This window comes from Diceros bicornis, chromosome 2 (genome assembly GCF_020826845.1).
Source record: "Diceros bicornis minor isolate mBicDic1 chromosome 2, mDicBic1.mat.cur, whole genome shotgun sequence".
Lineage (NCBI taxonomy): Eukaryota > Metazoa > Chordata > Mammalia > Perissodactyla > Rhinocerotidae > Diceros > Diceros bicornis.
Genome location: NC_080741.1, coordinates 91161914 through 91178103, shown reverse-complemented (window position 1 = coordinate 91178103; position 16190 = coordinate 91161914). Strand labels below are relative to the sequence as shown.

At 54.7% G+C, this 16190-nt stretch overlaps 1 protein-coding gene across 8 annotated transcripts in view; it reads right to left on the bottom strand.

Moving 5' to 3' along the window:
• The window catches only part of LOC131420539 (nuclear pore membrane glycoprotein 210-like), a 109832-nt gene that overhangs the window by 31424 nt on the left and 62218 nt on the right, over positions 1–16190 (bottom strand). For all 8 annotated transcript variants that reach the window (XR_009223567.1, XM_058566669.1, XM_058566678.1 and 5 more), the window contains 4 exons: positions 10762–10954; positions 10110–10216; positions 8118–8222; positions 7924–8025 (listed from right to left, as the gene is read on the bottom strand). Coding sequence is in view for 7 of the 8 variants with exons in the window: in XM_058566669.1 (XP_058422652.1) it covers positions 7924–8025; positions 8118–8222; positions 10110–10216; positions 10762–10954 (507 nt within the window). In the remaining variant the exon portion in view is untranslated. The remainder of the gene's footprint in view (positions 1–7923; positions 8026–8117; positions 8223–10109; positions 10217–10761; positions 10955–16190) is intronic.

Below are 16190 nucleotides of genomic sequence, written 5' to 3'. Positions count from 1 at the left end.
GCCGAGACACAGGAGCAACCTAAGTGCCCATCGACGGATAAAGAAGTTGTGGTATATGTACACAATGGAATATTATTCAGCCATAAAAAAAATAAGAAAATCCAGCCATTTGCAACAACATGGATGTACCTCGAGGGCATTATGCTCAGTGACCAAGCCAGACAGAGAAAGACAAATACCGTATGATGTCTCTTACATGTGGAATCTAAAAAAAAGCCAGACAAAAAACAAACTCATAGAAAAAGAGATCAGATTTATGGTTACCCATAAATTTGGTGGTGGGGCAATTTGGGTGAAAGTTGTCCAAAGGCACAAAACATACAGACTTCTGGTTATGAGATGAATAAGTACTGGGAACATAATGTACAGCACGGTAACTGTAGTTAACATGTTTTTGGTATATTTGAAAGTTAAGAGAGTAGATCCTAAGAGTTCTCATCACAAGGAAAAAAAACATTTTTCTTTTCTTTTTTTAGTCTATTGGAGATGATGGATGTTAACTTGTTGTGGTAGTTATTTCACCGTACATGTAAGTCAGGTCATCGTGCCATACACCTTAAACTTATACAGTGCTGTATGTGTATAACTCAATAATACTGGAACAAAAAAGGAAACTGTGAAAACACATCAGGTTTCTGACCTTAAGGAGACAACCAAATACGATGACATGGCACCCAGGTTAAAACCCTTCAAAGGCTGCCCAGGGATGGAGGCCAAACCCCAATGTGTCCTGTGAGAACGTGGCATCGTCCGGCCCGCCCACAGCTCTAACTTCTCTGCAAACACACGCCCCACCGCTGTCACGCTCCAGCCACACTCCTCTCCACTCCTCAAAGCTGCCAGCGCCTGCCTGCCTGCCTGCCCCAGGGCCGCACAACCCATCTTCAAGATCTGGGGCTCCCTTCCTCCCGTCTCACCTGCTGGCTCCCACTCCCCCTTCAGGCCCCTGTTTGAGCGGCCTCCCTGGGGAAAGCCTTCCCTTGACCCCAGACAGGGCAGGCTCCCTCGCCCCTCTGCTCAGTTCTCCCAGGACAGCTACGCCGCTTGTCCTTTGGTCCTGACGTAGACCATCGTTCAGTGTCCCTCCTTCTTCTCCAGGCCGTCTTCTCCCCTACTGCAGCCTCAGGACTGAGCCCAGCATCTGGCACAGACTCGCCCCCAATAAACACATCTTGATTAAATCAAGATTCGGGTCACGGCTGGGTCACTCTGGTCCCAGTAAAGGAATCTGGTGCTTCAGCCCAATTGTTGATACTTGGACATTCCAAAAAAAAAAAAAAAAAAAAGCCTGCAAACCCCTTGTCCCCACATCTATTTGGGAGTGCTGATTCTGGTCCAACTCCTCAATGTACATATGGGGAAACTGAGGCCCACGCAGGCTGGGAATGTAGCCCTCAAAGGGCAGCATGGGGGGCCCCAGGCACTCACGCTCCAGTTTAGGGCTCCTTCTACCGTCCTTGGCCACTCCCAGAGCCAGACGCCTCCAGTGACCAGGACAGAAAGAGGACCGCAGGGAAAGGCCAGAGCCCAGACGGGCCCCAGGCCCCCCGTGAGCTGGGGGCAGTGAGAATTAGCAAGCTGGCCGGGCTGAGAACTCTGCCATACTCCTGAGCTCAGGCCATCCACACAGACGACGTGCGCCTGGGCTATTTCCCACAATGACTTTAAGTCAATTGATCAAGATCCCAGAGTGGAGATCACATTTATGCTCCGAAACGATGGCTATGTAATTTGAGCCATCGCCATGCCAGCCTGGTATTAAATGTGGGCTGAGGAGTGGGGTTTGGGAGCCACCAGGTCTCTCGTTGAGCAGAGTTCACCCTGGCTTGTTACATTTTCCCCAGAGAGTACTCACATAAAAATTACAGAGAACAATGAGAGCTTTCTTTGAGAACACAATTCGAGGCTCCGATCTGCTCCTCCTGCAAAAGTTACCGCCGCCAGGAGCTGAGGCGCCCTTCACAGCACGAAGAAGCCACATGTACCGACTGCTGATAGACTCACGAGGCGAAGGTACGGAGGGCTTTTTCTTTTTCTGTTTTTCTCTCCTTTGAGAAGACCACTTTGCACATTTTAAGCAAAGACATAAAATGGCGGTGGGGAAATCAACTCCTCTTCTGCTTGATTTCCCAGAGGCTGGCCGTCCAGCCCCCGTCAGATGACAGAAGCGGAGGATGGCGTCACGCTGCCATCCACGGAGAGCAGAGGCTGCAGGCCTGGCCCGCCCGGTCACCAGCTCACTTCACGCCCACCTGAACAACGCTCTACGCCAGAGCTCACTCGGCTGCTTTGGAGACAAAGACAGTGCACTCGGGGAAGTGAGGGGACAGCGGGTGGCCAAGTGGGGACTGCCCCACTCCTAACTCTAGACTGTGCGCGTCTGTCACAGCGGCCTGCTTCTCCAGACTTCCAACCCCTTGCTTCCTGACCGACATACAAGAGAATGTGTGCGCGGGAGGGCGGGTGGGGAATCTACGTCCAGGGTGAATTCTCACTTCTTCGTGCTGCCTCCTGAGAACGCCAGCGCACGCTGAGCTGGGGGAAAGCCCTGTCATCAATTCAGAGGCGATGAATGCATTATTACTCATTACGACGCTGTACGTGGAGCCAGAGGCAGCTCTGCTCACAAGCGGGCTGACATTGTGACGTCCACGTGCATCCTCCAGGCCCCGAGGTTCTGCCTGCATCATCTTGGCTTCTCCCTTCCCTTGGCCCCATAACACTTCAGACTTGTCCCTTGATGGGTGGCATTTGCAGAAGAGTAAGGACCCTACAAATGTTTCCAAACATCACTGGAGCCATCAGCTTCTGTTTCCTAAAGCGTGCCTGCCAATGTTGCACAGTGGGCTGGGCCACGCCACGCAAGAGTGTCAGGATCCGTGCCCCCAACTAGACCCTCAAGGCTGTGGGGAATGACCAAGATCACGCGACGATCACAGGCACAGGCACTGGGCAGGGTCCTGACTTGAACACTGGACAAAACTTCATCCAGGGACCCCAGCAGCCCCGAGACCTCCCCCAGGGCCAGGGCTGGGGACAGGTACCTCTGCCCAGAGGTCGTTCTCAGGGGAAAAGCAGGACACACATGAGTTCAAGCTCTGTGGCTGCCACCCACTTCCTGCCTCATCTCAAGGAGGCGGACGCCCTTCCTAACGTGCCTCCTCAGATGCACGATATCACCATGACTGGCTATGCGCCACAGGACCAAGGAGATGGAGAGCAAGACCTGGGCTGCTGAGAACAGAGCCTGCAGCTGACCTGTTCACCACCAAATCCCCAGTGCCTGGACCAGCGCCTGGCACACGACAGGCACCCATCTTCGCTGAAGGAATGCATTAACGAAAGGTGTGAAGTGCTCGGCGCACAGTAGGCTCCTTCCTCTTACTCTCATAACCACACGAGTTCTGCTTGGAGGACTTATTTTGAAACGTAAATAATTGTTGAGAAGAAAGAAACCCTAAGTTTAAATCAGGTAAACACTCCTACATGCAAGCCAGCCAAAAATGTAATAAAGGCCCCTTGCAGCGAGTTTTTGGGGCTGTGTGAGCAGAATGAAGCACAGCCCTGCACAGCCCTTGGTGTATTGTGTGCGCATAACAACCTTCACAATGGCCCTGATGCATGAGCTCCATGCTCCCTCCCGGAGACACTCGGAAGCCAAAACACACCCACGAGCCTTCCTGCATCCCGAATGTATATCAATAGGACAGAAAGAAACATTTTCTATGAGCTACCTGAAGAACTGCTGTGGGCTTTCTTGTCTCTGTGATTAAGGGAAATGAGAACGCTGCTAATTAGCAGCTGGAAGACAGCAAAGAAACGGGTAAACGTCCTTCAGAAACCACCATCAGAGAAGCTGCTAGCACCTGTCACCGACTGTCAACACTCCACGAAAAACTCCTCCTGCAAGTTACAGAAGAGGCAGAAGCAGCACACGACTCCCCCCTGGAGCTGCGAGGGTCTCTGCCCAGGCCCAAGATGAGGGCAAGTGGAGACCACAGAGTCAAGGTGCCACCAGGATACCTTCCGGGGCAAAAGCAGTCCTTGTGGGGCCTGCCACGTGGGGTGTGACTGGCACGTCCCACAGTGCTGGACGTGTCCTGGGGGCTGTGCCTGCAACGGGGCACTCAGTCCCACTCCAGAAGAGCCATGAAAGGGATGAGACCCATGAGCAAAGGCCAGACCAGAACCCGGAGACAGGACTGCTACAGCTCTGCTGGGACCGTCTGTAAAATAGGGGCATCAATACTAGTCTTGACTAGGAGAATCCCAGAACCTGCTGCTGACAGGGACTGCAAGGGGTAATCCTAGAACTGCAGCACTGGAGGACTGAACAGGGGCTCACAGGTCTTCTGGGGAAATTGGGCTCTGATGCTAGAATTTCATCTTGAGTCTTTCAGACAAGTGTCCTAGCTTCTGCTTGAATGCCTCCAGGGATGGGGTGCTCGCTACCTGTAGAGGCAGCCTAGTCCATCACGGTCTCTCAGAAGCTCTTGTTCTTGGAGGAAAGGTCTCTCTCTGTCCAGAGGTCCACCCACAGGGCTCATTCAAAATGTGTGGTGCGAGACAAATGTGAGGGAAAGGGTTCCCAAGTTTTGTTGGCACTGTACACATTTTTTCTAACTTGAAATTTTCCTCTTATTGATAACAGGGGAGTTATTTTTAATCTCTAGAAGTAAAGCAAAGCAAGGCATACTTTAAACAGTTGGAATTGTTTATGATTTGAGGTTTTCCTTTTAATGTGAAAGATTTGACAGTGAACACTCAGTTACATGGCAGGAAGAATGGCCCGGGAGGTATTCTTTGTTTTACAAAGGAAATAAAAATGCTTACGGTACAGCTTCCTACAACCTCAGGCTTCTAGCAACCCTCAAGCTTCCTCTAACAACGCACATTTGCTCCCAGGTGCTGAGAGATGGGGTTTTTTGCTCTGATTTATGGCAATACACCTAAGAGGTCCTGCCACCTGTGATTCTGCCTCTGAGAAAAACAGGGATATTACGACATGCTTCTTCATCCTTCACCGAGGGACTGCACTGTGAGAAAGCATCCTCTTCACAAGACAGCCACAGAGCAAGGTCAATCACGGAGGAATGTAAAAAAATGTTAAAAAACACAAAATAAAAAAACCGAGTTGCCCTAGAAAGACGTATGCTACCAAAATTGACTCAAAAAGAAACAATCTGAATGGACCTGCAACAGGTGAAGAGAGTGAATTAGTAATCAAAAACTACCCATGAAGAAAAGCCCATGTCCAGATGGCTCCACTGGTTAATTATACCAAACATTTAGGAGTAATTATCATCAATTCTACACAAACTCTTCCAAAAATTAGAAGAGGGAATACTTCTCAGTGATTCCATGAGGCTGATATTACCCTGATACTCAAACCAGACAAAGGCATCACAGAAAAGAAAACCAGAGAACAATATCTACTGTGAATATAAACATCAACTCAACAGAATCCTAGCAAACTGAATCTGGTTACACGCAAAAAGAATTACATATCAGGACCAAGTAACACTTATCCCAGGAATGCAGGGTTGGTTTAACATCTGAAAGTCAATTAATGTAATACATCATATCAATAGAATAAAAAACAAAAAAATCATGATTACTTCAAGAAACACAGAAAAAGCATTTGACAAAATCCAATACCCTTGCGTGTGCGTGTGCGTGTGCGTGTGTGTGTGTGTGTGTGTGTGTGTCTGTAAGATTAGGGAGGAGGCTAGACCTCTATTAGCTTATCCTTATTAGGATAGCTAAAGTGTATGGGGTTTCTTTTGGTGGTGATGAAAATACTCTAAGACTGACTGTGGTGATGGTTGCACATATCTATGAACATACTAAAAACCACTGAATTGTACACTTTAAATGAGTGAATTCTGTAGTATGTGAATTATACCCCAATAAAGCTGTTATTAAAAATAACATAAGTCAGGGGCCAGCCCGGTGGCCTAGTGGTTAAGTTTTCCCGCTCCACTTTGGTGGCCAGGGGTTCGCAGGTTTGGATCCCGGGCGTGGACTGACGCACTGCTTGTCAAGCCATGCTGTGGCGGCGTCCCCTATAAAGTAGAGGAAGTTGGGCACGGATGTTAGCCCAGGGCCAATCTTCCTCAGCAAAAAGAGGATTGGCATCAGAGGTTAGCTCAGGGCTGATCTTCCTCACAAAAACATAAATAACAGAAGTCAGCTAGAGCTAGAGGTGCACAGCAGCTGCCCCTACAAGTCTCTGCTCTCCACTTTGCCACAGTTCCCACCACTCCCTATTACTCCCCGATGCTGAAGCTAAGCGTCAGGTGCTGTTTAGCACAGCACTTCCAGGTATGCCCCCATGGTCTGCTTTTTCCCCCACTTACTTTACACCTGTCCCATCCCAGAGGCAACTGATTTGTGACCCTTGTGTCAAGACAGTCAGTGGACACACAAAGTCAGAGAAACGGACCTTAGGGCGTTACGGATGTGAAAGCCCTAACATGCTCTTGAGAGTGAGGTGACATGCTCTTGATTTCCGGCTACGCCACAAACTCACTGCACAACCCTGAGCAAGGCACCTGGCGGTACTTCCGAAAGGAGACTTGAGGACTAGGTTTCTGTGAAGGTTAAGTCTGATCTTAGCCTTCCCTGGAATGGGGAAGTCTGCTTCCTGCCGTTCTAGCCCACAAGGGCTCCCCTGCACAAACCAGGCAGTGCTGAGAGCGAAGGCGGCCATCAGGAATGCAGGACAGTGCACCGGCAGGGTGAGGCCCTACCCTGCCCCCCTCGCTGCACCCTCTGAGTGCCCACCACACGCCAAGCACTGAATGGAGCCGGGCTCTTCGGAGTCCGGGAGAAAGTCTCATTTGGGCCGGGACGACTGTAACGCTCCTTGAACACTTGGCAACCACCCTTTTAACAAAAGGAGAGCAGGTCCTGGGCTCAGAGCAGTCCAGAGGCAACAGCGCGGCTGCAACTCCTGGACACTGCTCGTGCACCGATCTCTGTCTTCAGCTGCCTGCACTCATGACTCAGGGCAGGGGTGTGGCACAGTCAGCAGTAAGAGTTTCCTTCTAAAGCACGTTCTGTTTTCTTGATCGCCTAATTACTCACCGTGCAGATAAGCTGACACTTAGGACACTGGTGTTTGTACTCTTCACTATCACTATAGCGCTATTTTTAAAAAACAAAAAGATTTACACCCAAACACTCTGCAAGGAGAGAATGGCGAGGTACAAATGACTGAATAAAAATAACCAGCCAGCCTACACAGCAACACAGGGAAAAAAAACTTAGGATAAAATCATTGAAAAAAGTAGAATGCTAAAGTCTTCCCCACATGGGCACAGCTAAGCTCCTATTTGCAAGAATAGGGAGAGTGTCAAGAAAGGAACAGGGAAAAACAGAGCTGATGTATCTTATAAAAGCCATCTTCTTCATGGTTGTTATAGTGGTGCTTATGTAGTAATATTTTTTTTAAAGATTTTATTTATTTCCCCCTCCCCCAGCCCCAGTAGATAGTTGTATGTCATAGCTGCACATCCTTCTAGTTGCTGTATGTGGGACGCGGCCTCACCATCGCAGGAGAAGCGGTGCATCGGTGCGCGCCCGGGATCCGAACCCAGGGTGCCAGCAGCGAAGCGCGTGCACTTAACCGCTAAGCCACGGGGCCGGCCCTGTAGTAATATTTTAATCTTAATTAAAAGATCCATTGAAAGGCAACCATTAGCTAACTAATAGTGTGGGTAGTTTCTGGAGATGGAATAAAAATCACAAAGGTAGCATGCAAACGACAAAAGGGTCACAAACAATGAATTAGACAATCTCAAGACCTTGCTAATTGCACCTGATGTGATTAAGTGCCAGCTTTTGAAATAATCAGTCCGTGAACCCCACAGCCGCCCTGATCAGAAACTAGGAGGACGGTGGGGCGGGGCCCACACTCACCGTGGCGATGCTCCTGGCCTCCTGGTAGGCCACCTGGACGATGTCTGCAGTGCTGGTGTTGAGGAAGAAGTAGCCGGAGCCTTCTCTGATGTGCAGCTCCACCTGCGAGAAGGGGCCAGCTGGGTGTCAGAGGCGAGGGCCCCAAACCCCATGGGTCATGCCCGGGCGGCGTGGTGGCAGAGAAAGAGCTATACCTGCACAGCAGGGTGGTTGTAGATGGTCACCTCTTCCGGACTCACCCGCACGTCCTGCACCAGGATGAGCTCTATGGAGGCCGACACAGGCATGAGAGGGTCGTGCTGCAGGGCAAGGCGAGCGCCATCAGACCCAGGAGGCGTGGGGCCGACCCCAGGCCAGCCCGTGGGCCTCCCTGGGGAAGAGCAGGACGGAGGCCCCAGCTCTTGGCACTGCTGCAGGGCACCCTCATATCGGGGACACAGCCCAACGAAACTGTCGGGCTTCAAGCCCAGCTGAGAGGACACGGCCCTTTGCAGCGTCCTGTAATCCCCCCCAAGTGGGTGCCACCACCTCACCTGCCAGGCCCCACATGCTGCACGATGCACACACACCCCGGGAATGTGGGGGCACAAGGCAAACGAGCTGTAGTGCCAGCTGCAGGGACGGAGGCCCTGACCAGCCTGGTGTAGGGGCTGCAGGAGCCATGTCACGGGGGCTCACAGCAGAGTGAGCGCGGCCCTCACTCCTTGCACAGGATTTTGAGTACCTGTTTCCTGCCAACGTGGGAGGAGGGAGACCACTTGACCCGCCTGGGCTCTGACCCCCAGACATTGATATGTCCGAGCACTGACTCTGTGCCCTGCACCCTGCGAGGCCCTGGGGACAGCAAGTGCCCTCAGGGAGGTGATACAAACTTAATCTAATGCAGGGTTAGAAAGGAAAAGGACAGAACGACGAAAGAAGGCAGAGCGCGAGTGTGGGTTAGGAAGGGGACAAAGGTGTGCGAGGGACAGTGGCTCTCAGGAGGCCTCTCAGGCGAGCAGGGACTCAAGGAGGGGAAGGCGCAGCGTCAACAGGCAGACAAAAGCCCACCGGGCAGAGAGCATGGTGCAGAGGCCCTGACGGGGAGCTGCTGGGGTGTTCGCGTCCCAGCGAGGCGGCCCGAGAGGCCCCCACAGCCAGGGGATCCCTGGTGCCAGCGGGACTACTGAGGGCCTCGGTCATCAGGGACAGGGATGATGCCTCCTTCAGCGGCACCCACTGCAAGCCAGCCCCCCCGGTGCTGCTCCCAGGGGGAGGTCACACCCTCTTCAAAAGCTTCCCCCGCTCCCCACTACCCGGAGACAATTCAAGTTCCTGCTCCTGCCACGTAGGGTCCCTGGGAATGCGGCCCCACCTTCCCTTTCCAGCCGTTATCTGCTGCCTCCACCCCACCCAAAACATACGCTGAATGCCCCCCCCCGACGACGGGGTGGGTGTCATCCGGGCAGGACCATTCTTGGGGAACCCTCCCCATGCCCAGCTTAGATGCATCCGTCTGCCCCCCACTATAGTGCCTCTGCCTGGGGCCCCTGGGAGATGCTGGGTGGGGAGGCACGGTCCAGCAGGCAGTGGTCTACGTGTATACGGACAAGCGTGTACGTGGGGTCTGCGCCATGAGAGCAGGGAGCACAAGGGGCTCTGAGCCCTGGGGAGAAGCCGCTGCTCTGTGCCCAGGTTCAGGGCATGCTCCACAGAGGGGCCGACACTGCAGCTGGGGCTAAAAAGACAGGAGGCCACAGGGTGGGACAGAGCGAAGGGACGGCATTCTGGGCAGTGGGAACTGCGGGTTCAAAGGGGCAGCCTGCACCAGGGCATGCCCGGGGGGTCTGTAAGTCAGGGCCGTGGGGGAGAAGATCCAGATGGGCGAGCCCTGGCTGACAACGAGGACACTTCAGCGTGAAGGTCTGAGGGCTCCCGAAGGTGTGTGCCGGCACCGAGAGGCGGCAGGACCCGTGGCCTCTTAGCTGCATCCCTCCCATCAGCCGAGTGCAGGGTGTGTGGGGTAGGGGAGACTGGAGGCAGGGAGGCCCGTGAGGAGGCACGCCAATTCAGGTGAGCCCACCACACCCAACTCAGGGAGTGGGGTGAACTGAGGGGTGCGGCTGAGCGAGGGTCAGGACACGGGGACCTGGGCAGAATGCGGGCAGAAGCAGGAGGCCCCGCCATCGGTGGGCCCTGGGAGATACCGGCTGCTTCACTCTGGCAGCGCTGAGGTGGGACTGCTGGTAGCCAGTCGCCGTGGCAGAGACAGCCGCGGCTCCCGATGCCTCATGAACCGAAATGGCCTGCAAACCTGAGTCCAAGAAGAGACACCCATGTTGGATTTTTGCCCCACTGGCCCCTGTGAAGCAGTCCCTCCCTCTGTCTGATTTGCGGTTTTAAATCTCTCTGTCCTACAAATAGATAACTGAGTCTGTTTGAACTGCATGCACCATAAGTTACACGGCCGTGAGCAAGGTTCCACGGAGTGGCTTAGATGAGCTGGAGGAGACGCCCTTGGCTGTCGAGGGGCGTGTGATGGCAGCATGGCTCAGAGGGGCCCAGGTCTCAGAGCCAGGTGGATCTCTGTGCAACCTGGGAACTGAGACGCACCTGCGATGGGCCTGAGCCTCTTCCCCATCTGCAAACAGAGATCCCAGTTCCCCCCTCCCGGGCTGTGTCTGCAGCATAAAGGAGTGTGGCGAGCTCACGATGCTCCCTGTTTCAGTCCTGGGTAGAGGGGAGTCCCGGACAGCAGCCCCCAACAGCCGCCGCCCCCTCAGCACGCCTCCCGCCTGTCTGGGTGTCACTACTCTCCGGCCCCCTGCCCTGGGCCGGGGGCTCGCCACCCCAGCTCACCGTGTAGCTTCTTCTGGCCACTCCCGTCATCCTGGGACACCAGCTGCATGGGCAGGTCAAGCGTGATGCTGGCCAGCAACGGCCGGGTGGATTCCCACTGGACGCTCAGAGAGCTAAAGTTGTCGAATCTGCGGCCCTCCTGGTCATAGGCGGCCAGGTCCAGCCGAGGGTTGCGGTGGCTGGAGACTGGAACCTGCAAGAAGCCAAAGTGAGACGCTGTGGCCACGCTCAGGACTGGGCATGGACACCCTGACCACACGGTGCATCCCGAACCCGGCCGGCTGCCTTGTGGGCTCACGGGGTCCTGTTGAGGGAGCGGGGGTGAGTCACTAACGGATCCCACTACTGCCCAGCCGTCAAGGCGCCCCACAGCCCTGTCTAACACGGCCTCTTACTCCAGCCTGCGGTCCTCAGCCGGGGACACGTCTACAATGTGCAAAACGGTCCTTCTGAAGGACAGAAAGAAAGAACAAGAACACGCTTTCCGTGCATTCCCCTGTGTGGGTCTATCAGCAGGTGGCCCAACGTGTGGTTTGCTTTGGTGACGTCTGGAAGCATTTTTGGTTGTCACAACTGCAGGGGGTACAACTGACATCCAGTGGGTAGAGGTCAGGGGTACGCTGGACACCCTACAATGCACAGGATGGCCCCAGAAGGAGGTAGGATCCGGCCCCAAATGTCAACAGGGCCGAGGTCACGAGACTCTGTCCTAGAGCTGCCCCCCAGCCAGGCGCTCTCCCTCCTCTCTGCACCCACCTTTCCAGATCCTTACCACCTCCTCCCTGCCCCCCACCCACTGCAGCCCCTCCAGGACATTCCCTCAAGTGGTTTACCAGGAATGTCAGTTACAACCCCTAACATGTCCCAGAGCCACTCGGTTTGCAAAGCTCCTTTCAGAGCCGAGTTCTCACCTAATCCTCAAACACCGTGGTGACATGCGAGCTGTCACCACATATTGGGGTGAGGAAGCAGAGTCCCAGGGAAGGGAAGGAATGAACCTAAGCCAACTGGGCAGTGGCCCAGCGGCGCACCACCAGGACTCAGCTCCAAACCCTGAATTCCCGCTTCTCTTCCCTCACCTCCCGCTCCCTGAGCAACGCCCCCTTAGAGCCCGTGCCACCTCAGCCTCACTCCTCCAGGCGCTGGCTCATCCCCTTCCCTCCCTGCCCGCACGGCACGGGGCAGGTGGGGTGGGCAGCGAAGCAGGAACCCTAAGTGCAAAGACATCCGTGTCCCGCAGCCTGGGCTCGACTCCAGCACCGCCTCTTACCAGCCAGGCAAGCCTCTGACTTCCTGGAGCCTCAGTTTCTCCCTCTGTGAAGGGGGAATCACAACAGAACCCACCTCCCAGGACTCTGTTTCATATCAGGGAAAGAGCCTGGGTCATTGTAATTAATACACAAGCAGGGAAACGGGCAGTCGTCAGCAACGTCCACAGACGTGTCCAGTTCTCTATCAGGCCTGGGTCCAGAAGGAACGACCGTACTTCTCTGGCCCTTGAGGTTAGGAGTGACCATGTCACTTGCACTGGCCAGTGAAATGTGACAGGTGACTTGAGAGAATCCCAAGGGAAGCTTTAACCGTCAGAACACGACCCGCCGTGCTTGCCTTCTCTCCACTGTGGCACCTGGCCACGCTCAACTTGGCAGCTGCTCCATCATCTGGTCTTGGAGGAAGATGAGAATGACACGAAGCAGGGTCCCCAGCCCACGCTCGATGCACATGCGGCGTTAGCAAGAAGTGAAGCTGTGCTCTGTGAAGCCACCGGGCCTCGGGACTGTTTGCTACTGCAGCCTCGCTTCGGCTGCCCTGACTGATGCAGTCACCCAACTCCCGCCTCCACCACGAGGGCTCCTCCCCAAGTCCTTCTAGCTCGCTGGCCTCCGAGAACACTGGACCAAAGCATGTTGCAAACTCTAAATGCAGGTCAGCACAATCACCTAGAGATGCAAAGGATTTTATAATTATTCTGGACACAAGTTGGGGAGCTGTAACTTTGGGCAGGGTCAGCAAAGGGTGTATTCTGGACGCCCCACTGTTTCCCCCAGATGCAACCCTGGGTGGAAAACCAACGCTCTTCCCTTCCTTCTGCTCTCCCAGGGAAGGACATTAACACTGTGCATCAAGCATGCTCACAAGCTTACTGGATCCTCCCCACGGCCATCTGAGGCAATAACATTACCCCCAATTTACAAATGGGGAGGCTAGGCTCAGAGACGTTAAGTAACTTGCCCACAGTCACACAGGTTTAGGGGTGGAACTCTGCTGGTCTGATTTTAGAGCCCGCAGGCCTCCCGGACACTGTGCAGCCTCTCCCCAGTGCACGGGTCGGGTGGAGCTCCAAGCTCGGGCTGATCAATCTCCTGGCGCAACTGGTGCCCAACCACAACGAGCTGGACGTCAGATGGCCTGCTCGGAGGAGCGGGCTCAGGCTGGAGTGTGGGTCCACTTTGTCACTCCGACCGGTCAGCTCCACTCTGGCGTCTGGCCTCACCAATAATTTACTCTGCAAATATGTCTTGGGTGGCCTCAGGCTTTGGAGAGGTGTAAAATTAAATTGATTCTGCTGCAGGGTGCATGGCAGGGATATCTCTCTCTCAAGGGCCCCCAGTGAGACCATAAATCGCAGGGGCCATGCCTGGTCAGCTGACGGCTCCAGAACCCCAGGACTGATGGATCACAGGGCAGTTCTGTGTTCCAGGTCCATCATTTCCTGGTGAGCGAGACCTACAACACACACAAGCCAACTCACAGCCGCGCTCCGCTGCCTGACCATCTTCTCTCAGTCCAGAGACACCCTGGGCAGATCTAGAGGCCACAGCCGACAGACGGCTGGCCGCGGCTCGCTCAGGAGCAGCCAGCATTTAAGGACAGGGGAGATGCACACAGATCCCATTGTTTTTCTTCTCTGAAAATGAGACGGTTTGGCTAGCCTGGGGTCAAATGGGCCGGAGCTGAGTCTGGAGGGGCACCTGCTCTCCAGGTCTGCACCCCACCTTTCTTCAGCAGTGCCCCCCTCAGCTTCTCCAGGCATTTGAGCCTGCCAGAGTCAAGGGCAGAAGACAGGGACACAGGCCCAGTAAGCTCGTTCGCATGCTCATTCATCCATCACATTGACTGAGCTCCTACCATGAGCGGGGTTGTGTCCTAGAGACTCACAGGGAAGAGAATAAATATGTAAATTCTGTCCTGAGATGATGTTAAGTGCTTGGGGGCAGGGTCAGGGGGGAGAAGGGACCTGGAACATGGAATATCGAGGGGGTGAAACCTCAGATGAGGTCTAAGGGCTGGGAGAGGCCCCACCAAGAAAGGAACATCTGAATAAAGAAATGAAAGAGGCAAAAGACAGAGGTCGAGGGCTGCGGGAGGGGAGAATTCCAGCCAGAGGCAGCAGCAAGTCAGAGATCCACGCAGGCGCGGTGGGGCGTGCTCCTGGAGGAAGGGCTTCGCAGCACGGAGGGAGCAGGCGGGAGGGACCCAGGCCCTGCAGGTCAGAAGGGGCCGAGGCTTTTACTCTGGGTGAACGGGAACTGCTGGCAGGGTTTAAGCAGAGAATAATGTAAAAAGCCTAACAGTTACCAGCCTGAACACCCTACGTCCAATCACATTTATCCTCGGCAACAATTCTAGGAAGCCATTGTCCCTCGAAGGAGGCCAGCCAGCACAGCAGGCGAGATTCAAGCCCGGCCGTCAGTCCCCAACACGCGGCCTACGGACGCGAGGGCACGGGAACGGCTCTCCGGCTCCCAGACTCACACAGGGTGGACCCAGCAGGCCAGGTTTATCAGAAGACTCCAGACTAGCACAATTTAACTCCTTCTACAAGGGATAATTTGCTAAATACATAAAAGTGATTTAAAATGTAAAACTTTCAGGACATTCATCGCAACAGCCTCCAAAGTCAGGGGAAAAAAGGCTTTTCTTGAACACACATAGATTTGGCTTGGCAAAGGCGGTCATCTGCTCCCCGCCACAGACCCCAGGCCTGAGCTCGGGGGAATGCGGCTCCCCAGTGACGAGCCCCCCGAGGGGCTCAGGCTCTGAGCTTTGGGTCTCCTCCCCTGTCAGGAGGGAGCAAAGGTGGCGACTCCTTACCCGTCCCTGCCGGGTAAGTGGGAGAGTGCTCCGAGGCTGACGACGCCCTAGAGGCCCCAACCCTATGCGACCAGCGTCGGGGCAGTGGAGGGGCTCACAGGCCCGTCCGTCTCAGAGCTGAGAGACCAGCAAAGCCAGTGAGAAGACAGGGTCCCCATCGATCGCCAAGGCGGCGGGAGGAAAAGGCAAACTAAACTTGCAGGGGACATACCAGGAGGCCGAGAGTCACACACTGGATGCGCAATTGTTCCGAAACCCAGACAGTAGAGTCTGGCGTCTCCCCTAGAGCCTCAAAGAGATGCATTTCACTAACCACAAAGCTCTCCTCCTTCACCCAGTGGGGCGCCAACACCCACATCTCCTTGCCCCAGGTTGGGGAGGCTGCCGCAGAAACATCTTCAGAAAGGTTCCATCACTGAGCCATTGTGGGGTGAACCATGGAAAGGTAAGAAGGCTCACCCTAGAGATGGCTCAGAGATGTGAGGGACCCCTGCTGGCCACCAAGATGGAGAGCAGCTGGACATGCCTGGGGGCTGACTACAGGGCTGGGAGAACCGAGAAGGCATGCACTTGGAGCTGGGCAGATCCAGGTTATGCCTTTGGGAGCCTGCCCACCTCTGAGCCTCATGGGCAAGCCTGCGAATGGGTGAAACGACCCTGGCCTTGCAGACGGTCGCGGTGACACGGGAACGAGGCACACAGGTGAAGTTCCTGGCACACACAACTCTTCTGACTACTGGGTGGGCAGCAGGGACGCAGGGACCCGGTCTGGCCTCGGGGCCTTTGCACTTGCTGTTCTTCCTGCCTGGGGCACTCTCACCTCAGCTCCTCTCAGCGGGCATCTCCTGACCACGGGGCCTGAAGTGGAATGTGCCCTCCTCACAGAGGCCCTTCCGGGCTCCACCTGAAGTGGCCTCCACCGGTAGTGTCTCCACCCTGTTTCTCTTCCTCCAGGGCACTGCCCACCCTCTGGATGCCGCTGGCCCTAGCATCAGTTCCCCTGTGTTAAACCCAGCACATATGGGGTTAAAGCCAAAAGCGCTCATCTCCTTTCCCTGCTTCTCCAAGTTACATTCACATGTAAATCTCAGTTTTTTTGACCTTTGTACCCCTGAATTTCACAAGGCAAAGGGAGGTTATGAATTGTTAAAGCCCCGGCGGCCTCACGCTGGGCTCACAGTGAAGTCGGCCTAGTTACAGTCCTCTGAAGCTTTGCTACAGGAAACGATGTCCAGAAACTATCAAGAAGCTGCAGCTTCCCCGGCTCCTTGGCTTCCTGCTGCTGAACTCCCCATTCCTCACGGAGGCAGACAACCAGGGACACCCACCCGCAG